This window comes from Mus pahari, chromosome 14 (genome assembly GCF_900095145.1).
Source record: "Mus pahari chromosome 14, PAHARI_EIJ_v1.1, whole genome shotgun sequence".
NCBI lineage: Eukaryota > Metazoa > Chordata > Mammalia > Rodentia > Muridae > Mus > Mus pahari.
In genome coordinates, this window is record NC_034603.1 from 53,714,486 (window position 1) to 53,724,568 (window position 10,083).

Here is a 10,083-nt window from a genome sequence, read left to right on the forward strand (position 1 = left end):
ATCACTTTCTATGAGGACAGTAAAGTGTCCTCAAAGAAATTATTAGAACTGCTATTTGGAATATTCCAAATGGTATTCTATAACTGCATATTTATATTTTGTTTCTGATATTTTAGTCTTAGCAAACCAACACCAAAAAACCCCCAACTTCAATTAAACGTGAATGTTCTTTCCTTTAATTTTTCTAATAAACTAATTTTAAACATTTTTCTTCCTTTTGACTTTAAAACAGGATTTCATTGCATAGTCCTGGCTGGCTGTAAACCTGTCTTCCTCGTGCTAGGAAGTAGCTGTGTGCTCTATGCCTGATCTAAGGAAGGTTAATGAGACAGCAATTTTTTTGAGACAAACTATGATTTTTTTTTTTTAAAAAAAACATAGCCTGTGAATTAAAATACACAGTGACATATGGCTAAAGTATGGCTAGACTTAACTGAGTTTTTTTTTAAAAAAAGATTTATTTATTATATGTAGGTACACTGTAGCTGTCTTCAGACACTCTAGAAGAGGGCGTCAGATCTTGTTACAGGTGGTTGGTGAGCCATCATGTGGTGGCTGGAATTTGAACTCCGGACCTTCGGAAGAACAGTCGGTGCTCTTACCCACTTTAACTGAGATTAATCTTTGTGTATCAGTATGAAAATACATTAAGTGAACTTCAAAATATGAGTAATTGTGTGAGACTGTCAGTGTCCCAGGAAACTAAGTGTTAGAGGAAAGTACTTTGTATAGATTACTTAAAACTCTCGAATAAAACCAGTATTTCTGAAATAACATACTTAAAATCTGATAATGAATTCAAATGAAAAATATATCTTAAAATTAAAATAATAACATTTACCCAATGTACAAATTATTATTTACACAACAAGGCTTAACAAAAGCCCACCAGCATCAGCTAATCCCAGGGAGGCCCCCCCCCCGCACCCCGCTTACAGACCCTCATGTCTATTCATGAGTTTCCCCAGATCTAATTCACTTATACAAGTTGTCAGCGCTGCTCTCTTCCATTCAACTATGTGTCTGTGCAACCTTCGACTTTCACTTCTGCCCAAATCCAGTTGCAGTTTCAAAAAGCTCTTCCGCTGAAAAACAATCTGAATTATTACTGGATCTATCGGTTTCAACTAGTTCACTGTTTTCTTCGTTGGTATCGACAGGATCAAAAAGTTCAGGTGTGAAGCACTCAGAGTCGTTGTCCACTTCTGTCTCAGCAGCTTTGTTTGAGCTGGGACACTTGGCTTCCTCAGTTCCCGGAGACAACTCGGTACCCGGGAGTAGGTCTTTCTCAGAGCAGAACACCTGTTTGGAATGATTCGTAGCAGGAGTAGCTTCAATCTTCACTGGTGAAATTAGGACTTCTGACTGAGGGCAAGGTCCCAATGATGTGTCTGCTGCCGTTTTGTTTGAGGACGCACACTTACCTGTGAGTGGCAAAGCAGTTTTACTGAAAGCGGAAGAACCAAGGGCATGGTTCTTTGATGACTTGAGTACTGGTGTGCAATTTTTTACTTTACTATTGAAATGGCGGCGTAGAGATTTAAAGATAGGCCAGTTGACTGGCTCTGTCTGCTTCCCGAAAGTTGGGCTTGAAGATCGGGAAATCTCATTTTTTTCTGTTTTCATTGTCTGAAGAGATTCTTCGCTTAGTCCTGGATCACCTAAGAATACAAAAATTTAAATTGTCAACTCTGTGCTGCGATTCTAATAGTAACAGTAACTATTATTTTAATGTATTTCATTTTATTTTTGCTTGAGACAGGCTCACTATGTAGCCCTGGCCATCCTAGAACTTGCTCTGCAGACAAGGCTGGTCTCAAGCTCATAGAAATTCACCTGTCCCTGCCTCCCAAGTGCTGGGATTAAAGGCGTGTACCACCACCGCCAGGCCCAAAGTGTTTTTTATTAGAAATATTTTTTAATTGCAATAGTTCAATACCTACCACCACTTTCATCTTAGAATTTAAAGGAGAGAATGTTAACCCTGAAGAGAAGAGTGGATCTCCAGTATTTCCTGTCCTGAGTTATAATGCTGTTTGCAAATGATCATATAATCACAACGCTGCACAAGAGGAAGGATAAAAAGGAAGAGGAAGATGACCCAGTGAGGGATGAACAGGCCCTGCCTGGGAAAGCCCTTCAGTGTAGAGCAATGCCTTAGCACATGCCAGACCCCAGCACTGAAGGGGGAAAGAGAAAGAGGAGAAATCTGCCTGAAAAATCCATTCATCAGTGACCAAGAAAATCTGCCCAAGGCTAACCTTCTTAGTTAAAAAATAAGGGCACTGATACTTGTGAAGCTACGTGTGCTATTTGTCAAATTACAGAGCTGGTTAGCATGTAAGACCAGAAGTGGACCCTAGGTTTCCTACCACTGCAATAGCCTTGAAGTCACCCTGACACTTATTTAAAGGCGAATATTATTTGAATAGGTATGTTAAGCTACAGTGATATAAAAATTAAAATTATATCCAGTCATTATATATGGCAAGTTTTGATTTGTTGTTGTTGTTACAAGTCAGAGAGCAAATATTTTAGGCTTTGTGTCTGCTTCAACTACTGAAGTAGGTTATTCTGGAATTAAAATGCAATTACTTAACTTGTTAGTTTTTTTTTTTTTTTGTATTATGTAAAAGCAAATGATTAGTTGCACTAAACTTCAAATAGAACACAAGCCAACAGGATGGGCCAGGGTTCATCAATCCCTGGTACAGACCATGATTTCTAATACTTTATAACTTTATTTTTTCCTTTTTTGCATTTTATTATATATTTTGTTTATTTACATTTCAAATACTATCCCCTTTCTCGACTTCTCCCCCAGAAACCCTCTATCCCACCCTCAACCCACCCCCATCCTCCTGCTTCTATGAGGGTGTACCTACCCACTCCCGCCTCCCCACTCTTGAATTCCCCTACACTGGGGTATCGAGCCTTCATGGGACCAAGGCCTCTTCTCCCATTGATGCCCAACAAGGCCATCCTCTGCTACATATGTTGCTGGAGCCATGGGCCCCTTCATGTGCACTCTTTGGTTGGTGGTTTAGACCCTGGGAGCTCTGGTTGGTTGATGTTCTTCCTATGGGATTGCAAACCCCTTCAGCTCCTTCAGTCCTTTCTCTAACTCCTCCATTGGGACTATGTGCTCAGTTCAATGGTTGGCTGTGAGCATCCGCCTCTGTATATGTCAGGCTCTGGCAGAGCTTCTCAGGAGACAACTCCATCAGGCTCCTGTCAGCATGCACTTCTTGGTCTCCACAATAGTATCTGGGTCTGGTGACTGTCTATGGGATGAATTCCCAGGTGGGACAGTCTCTGGATGGTCTTTCCTTTAGTTTCTGCTCCATACTTTGTTGTCTAATTGCTCTGGCTAGGACTTTGAGTACTATATTGCATAAGCAGGGAGAGAGTGGGCAGCCTTGTCTAGTCCCTGATTTTAGTGAGATTGCTTCAAGTTTCTCTCCATTTAGTCAGTTTGGCTACTGGTTTGTTATATATTGCTTTTACTGTGTTTAGGTGTGGGCTTTGAATTCCTGATCTTTCCAAGACTTTAACCATGAAGGGGTGTTGAATTTTGTCAAATGCTTTCTCAGCATCTAATGAGATGATCATGTGGTTTTTTTTTTTTTTTCCTTTGAGTTTGTTTATATAGTGGATTATATTGATAGATTTCCGTATATTGAACCATCCCTGCATTCCTGGGATGAAGCCTACTTAATCATGATGGATGATTGTTTCGATGTGCTCTTGGATTCAGTTTGTGTGAATTTTATTGAGTATTTTTGCATTGATATTCATAAGGAAAATTGGTCTGAAGTTATCTTTCTTTGTTGGGTCTTTGTGTGGTTTAGGTATAAGCGTAATTGTGGCTTCATAGAATGAATTGGGTAGTGTTCCTTCTGTTTCTATGTAGTGGAGTAGTTTGAAGAGAATTGGTATTAGGTCTTCTCTGAAGGTCTGATAGAACTCTGCACTAAAACCATCTGGTCCTGGGTTTTTTTTTTGGTTGGGAGACTTTTAATGACTGCGGCTATTTCTTTAGGGATTATGGGACTGTTTAGATGGTTTCCAGCTCAAAGGGAAAAGTAGGTGGGTTATCCACTTTTGTATTATACCTTAAAGGGTTAAGTCGCATTCACAATCTCGCTAGATAAGTGGCAAAGCCAATGGAAACCACAAAAATATACTTTGGTATCCTAAAAAAAAAATCTGTTCTCATTCAAGCATACCTAGTATAACTTTGTGGACACTTCATGTCATAAACTAATATATTTCAGGAAATTAATGTGCACCTAAACCATTATCATTTCACTGTTACATAAAGGAAGATTTTCTGTCTACTGTAAACGGGCAGAATTCAACATACTTTTCTTCCTTCTGGAAATGCCGTGACTTGGTACTGAGGGGTTTTTAGCAGCCATCTGGGGATGCTGCAGCTCCTGGACACACACTTTTGCTTCTTTGGTAGAGTTTTCTGGTGACCGATGGCTTGCTTCTGACACACTTGTAAAGGTGCTATCCTCCAAACAGGCTACTTCCAGAGTAGGCTCATTGTCTTTTGTATGTTTTTCGTCTTTTTTGGATCTATTAATAACTTTCTGGTGTCTTCTGGAGAACTCAGTCAGCGACTCCAAGGCACTTGCAAAGCTTGAGTGGTGCTGAATCTGCTGCCTCACCCATTTAGAAAGTCCTGAAACAGCAGGTCCAAGGAAAAACTAGTTACTCAATTACCAAAACATTCATGTAAGATGAACTTTACCTTTTCTAGTGAAACAACCTCATCTTCATTTCAACATATGGAATAGTTTCCAATCTTTTAATAGGATATTTTTCATGCACAAGAGTTATGAAGGGATTATGGCCTGATAAATAAATCATTGGTTTCAAAGTACTGAAAGTTGAAAATGCAGGCAGTGTTCGTAAGCCACACAGTCAGAGCTTAACCACACAGTGCACTGCAGAGCACTAGCTCTGGACATCTTAGGACACACTGATCACCAGCCAGAAAAAGGGCAAACCGCTCTGAAGTGCACTTTCTTCTGAATGTGTGTTGTCTTCATAGTGCTACAAAGCTGAATTTCTGTAGGTTGGGAAATGTCTGTACTGCTCAGGTGAGGATAGCTGGGGAACATGACACATTTAGTTTCATCAGAACTGGGCTACCAATATGACTCTGTGGTATAAGTCCTGTGCAAGCCCAGTGGCCTGAGTTCAACCCCTGGACCCCATGCAAAGGCGGAAGAGAACCGACTCTACCAAGTTGTGCCCTGGCATCCATACATGTAGCATGGCACCCTCACTAACACTACACCATACATGCTCCTAAACAGTAATGATGAGCAGAATAAAAACTCAAACCTCTCAAATTCTGCCTATCAATACCATGCAGAGTAAGGAGTTGTAAATAACACAACTTTCCATGTCATCTATCAAAGTTTGGTTCCTTTTCCAGAAATGAATTCCAGATGCCAGTCTCAAAGCTTGTTGTTTTGTCCTTTCTTCTACTCACTCCTTAAAGTACTGTGGAAGTGAAGAAGCAACACTGTCCTGTACACTGTTATTTATTTACACAATAAATAAATTCATGTCTATGTACACTGTTATTTATTTACACAATAGTGAAGGAAAGAGATATAATTTGATCAGGGATGTTATAACGGTATATGAAACTGTATAAAGTACCATATTAAGAGCTTAAGGTGTTTTGTAGTATGGTTAGTTTTACACCAAAATAAAAAAATATTTGGATTTAAAAAAATGCCTGGATTATCATAAAATAAATGTTCCTTGAATAATGCTACAAAAAATGGCATTGTCTTTTATAACAATTAGGCTTCTAAAATCTATCTATCTATCTATCTATCTATCTATCTATCTATCTATCTGTCTGTCTGTCTGTCTGTCTGTCTGTCTGTCTGTCTGTCTGTCTGTCTGTCTATTCACATGTGATATACACACATAATGTGGCTAGTGTGCTCATGAAGGTCCGCGGCTGATGTTGGGTGTTTTCCTGTATTATTATCTGCCTTAGTTTTTGAGACAAGGTCTCTCCTCACTGAACCTAGAGATCACAGTTTTGGCTACATTGGTTGGCCAAGCAATTCCCCAGGATCTGCTCGCTCCGTTCCCTGTACCGTATCACAACTGTGTGCAACTGGAGCTGGCTTTTACAAGTGTGCTGAGAATCCGCACTCACTCTCCACAGGCTTAAATAGCAAGCATTTTATCCACTGAGTCATCTCCCTGGCCCTGCAGCAAATTGCTTAAAAAGTCACCATGGCATTATAAACTTCAGGAAGATAAAACAAGGCCCCATGTAACCTAAATTACTATATTGTAATCTCAAGTATATTTCTTTTTAAAAAAAGATGTATGTATGTATGTATGTATGTATGTATGTATGTATGTATGTATGTATGTATATGAGTTCTCTGTCTTCCTGTATCTCTGAAAGACAGAACAGGGAGGGCATCAGATCCCATTCTCGATGGTTCTGAGCCACCATGTGGTTGCTGGAAATTGAATTCAGGATCTCTGGAAGAGCAACCAGTGCTCTTAACCACTGAGCCATCTCTCTAGTCCTTATGTATATTTGTGTTCTTAAAACAGAATTTTTCTGAGTTATCTATTTATGAAAACTGAATTTAAACAAAAATTTCCATTAAATTTATTCATCATGCTAATATTACCAAACTATGAAAACACTTTATAATTTATGAATGTCTAAAAAAAAAATTAAAATAATCTAGAAATTGGGAAAGGTTTGATTCTAAAACATTAACAAATCTTAGCTATGAAATAAAAATGTGAGTCTTTTTTAAAAAGCACTCACATTAACTTTATTTTGAAAGAATGATATAAAATGAAAATGTGAAATTTTCTGAAACTGGAAAATTTCGTACTATAGTTTCTTCATTTTGACCTGTTTATAATCAAAGACAGTCTTTTCAGCACACGATGTCTTTGCTGGTCTCTGAACACTTGAAGAGTCTGAGCTCCACCTACTGACTAAACACTAGTACTTTGTGTTTCCGTTCTATGCTTGGTCTGAGGTGCTGCTTTGCTTAAGACACAAAACAGTAGGGGAAAAAACCCTACAAGCACCACAGCTCCTTGACAACAAGCATGGTTCTGATATTGACTGAATGGACTGTCATTGTTGGATGAAACCATAGGCATGTAATACCAGTTAAGTAACACCCACTTATCTGCCCATACCCACTGTATCTCCTTTTAGGAAATACTTGCCCTGATTAACATGAACTTCATGTTCTGTGCATGTGTATGGTATATGTGTGTGCACCACTGCATGTATGCCTATATATGTGGACACTGGAGATTGTTCTCCATTTTATTTTTTGAGACAGGATCTCTCCCTGAATCAAAAGCTTGCCAGTTTGGTTATATCGTGTGACCATCAAGCGCTAGGCTGTAGCAGTCTGCCTGCCTCTTTCCCTGCAGCACAGGAGTTATAGAAGTGTCCCCTGCATCAGGCGTTTATGTGGGCACTGGAGACTTAAAACTCTGCTACTAAAGTGTGCATTACAAGCACTTAACAACTGACTCATCTCCCTAGCCCTTTAAGTAAACTTCTAAATAATGGAAACATATTTAAAGAAACAAGCAAATAAATATAATAGAAAACTTGGAAATAAACCAATCAAGAAGCCAAAAGAGATGTACTTACATAAGTGAAAAAATTTAGTATTTTTTGAACAATTCATTTTTGAGGAAGAATCTTTTCTTTGACAATAGTAAACAAAATATTGCTACACTAAACTATATACCACATTTTATAAACTGAAAAATAATAATTGGTTTAATAGTTGATGACTCTAAAAGTTCAAAGATTAGTTTTCCAGTTAATGGGAATTATTCATGTTTGATCTCGTGATTCAGCGCTCATTCCAACTATTAATCTTTAAAAATGAAGCTATGGTCAGGCGTGGTGGCACGCACCTTTAATCCCAGCACTTGGGAGGCAGAGGCAGGCGGATTTCTGAGTTCAAGGCCAGTCTGGTCTACAGAGTGAGTTCCAGGACAGCCAGGGCTATACAGAGAAACCCTGTGTCAAAAAAATCAAAAAAAAAAAAATGAAGCTATGGAGGTCTGGAGCGATGGCTCAGTTAATACAGTGCTTCTTGACAGATGCAGAGACCTGAATGTGGTCCTCAGAACTCATATAACAAAGCTGGGAGTGATGGCACACCCTTGTAATTCCAGTGCTGAGGACATGGAAACGAGGTGGCTGGCCTACAAGTCTAGCCTAATGAGCAAGCCCCAGGCCAGTGAAATCCTATTTCAAAACCAAGCTGATGGCTTCTGAGTCACCACAGCTGAGGCTGACATCCATGCACATGCACACACGTGCATTTGTATCCCCATGTACACGCACACACTCACGCACGCAAGTAATAAAAATAGAAGCCATAAAATACAAAAGATTTATGATGGCAGAACAGGAAACCCCAGATCCCACGTTCCTCCTATAGAAACATGGGTTCAATAATTCATGGACTAAATCCCTTTATGAGAAATCCAGAAACAAGTTAAAAAGTTCTGGAACCCAGGCTAGTGCAAAACCAGCTGCATCAACACAAGCAGGAAAATGTATGGAACCTTCTCACCATAGTCCCTCTCCTGGAACAGAGCCATGAGGCTAGGAGTGACGTCCCTGAGAAGAAGACTGGACTAGCCCCAAAGCTCTAAAGCGTTTGCTTCTGTTCTGTCTGTCTTGCTTCTGTTCTGTCTGTCTTGAAATGCTGACATGAACAGGCAGACTCATGCCTGGAGACAACTAAGAACAAAAGAGCCGACAGCAGGCGGTTGCTCCAGAACAGCAGTATAGGAGACAGGCTGTACAGCCCAGCAGGACCTCAGGAAGGAGACTGCTGTATCAGGGATGCTGGCTTTTTAAAGGACTGCCTGGGACTAGATGGTCGTAGTCATTAGGGAGCACAGACATTACAGAACCCAGAGGCCACTGAGAACAAAGGAGTGGGCTGGGGAGCACGCTGCCGCTTAAGAGGCCTCACAACACAAGAGGCAGACAAGCATGTACAAGAGGTTCTGATATCCAGGGAGATGAAAAGGGCTAAGAAACTAGTCTCCTGATCAGGCAGCCACACAGGCGAGCCCAGAGACAGTCGATCTAAACAAAAGATCCAAGGGCTAGCAGACAGACGCCTAGCAGGGCTGGCCAGTGAGGGTCTTTCTGTGTGAAGCTGGTATATTAGGAACCAAGAGGTGGCTGGCTGTTTTTATCAAATGTGTAGAGACCAATACAACATTACAAAGACACATGGGGCATAGCTCCATCACAGGAGCAAGCAACCCTGGAAAGGATCAGAGGGGGGAGGGAGTAAGAGAGAGCACACGAGAATTAGTCATCACAGAGACAAAGAGAAAAAAACAGAACAAAAAAACAGAACCAAATTCTGGAGCAGAAATAATGTTCATTCCCTAAAGGGCTTCCCCTCAGATTTGATCAGGCAGAGGATAAACCTTAGCAAACTCTAAGATCATCTGAAATTACATAATTAGAGGAGCAAAAATGAAACAAAAAATGAAGCAACCCTAAGGGAGTTAGGGACACGCACTAAGCAGAGCAGAGGACAGCACGTACTTTGGGACTCCTGGGAAAGGTGCAACAGTTAGAAGTCCATTTATAGGAAGGTGAAAGGATCAGGAATTTGAGTCTAACCTTGACCCACAAGTTTACAGGCAGTCTAAGCTGTGTGAAGCCCTCAAAACAAAGCAAAGCAAAACAAAACACACGTATATGCCTTTAATGAGAACATTCTGGATGTAGAGGTAAATAGATCTCTGAGTTTGAGTCCAGCCTGGTCTACATAGTGAGTTCTAGGCCAGCTTGGGCTGCAGAGTAAGAGGCTGTCTCAAAACAACAAAAACAAAACAAAAAGTTTAGTGATGCAAAGTGGCTTCGTGCTTGTAATGCCAGTACTTGGAAAGCCACGGTAGACAAACTGTCACAAGTCTAGGGCCACCTTGGAGTACACACCCAAACTCTAGGCTAGCTTGGTACACAGAGCAAGGCTCTTCCTTTTTTTTCTTTTTCTTTTT

General features: G+C 40.3%; 1 protein-coding gene across 2 annotated transcripts in view; it reads right to left on the reverse strand.

The window, feature by feature from the left end:
* Positions 1-220: 220 nt before the first annotated feature.
* Brip1 (BRCA1 interacting protein C-terminal helicase 1) overlaps positions 221-10,083 on the reverse strand; it is a 137,931-nt gene continuing 128,068 nt past the window's right edge. For both annotated transcript variants that reach the window (XM_021212802.1, XM_021212801.1), the window contains exons 18-19: positions 4,367-4,690; positions 221-1,661 (exon numbers count right to left, since the gene is read on the reverse strand). In XM_021212802.1, coding sequence (XP_021068461.1) covers positions 1,042-1,661; positions 4,367-4,690 — 944 coding nt within the window. In that variant the 3' untranslated portion in view covers positions 221-1,041. The remainder of the gene's footprint in view (positions 1,662-4,366; positions 4,691-10,083) is intronic.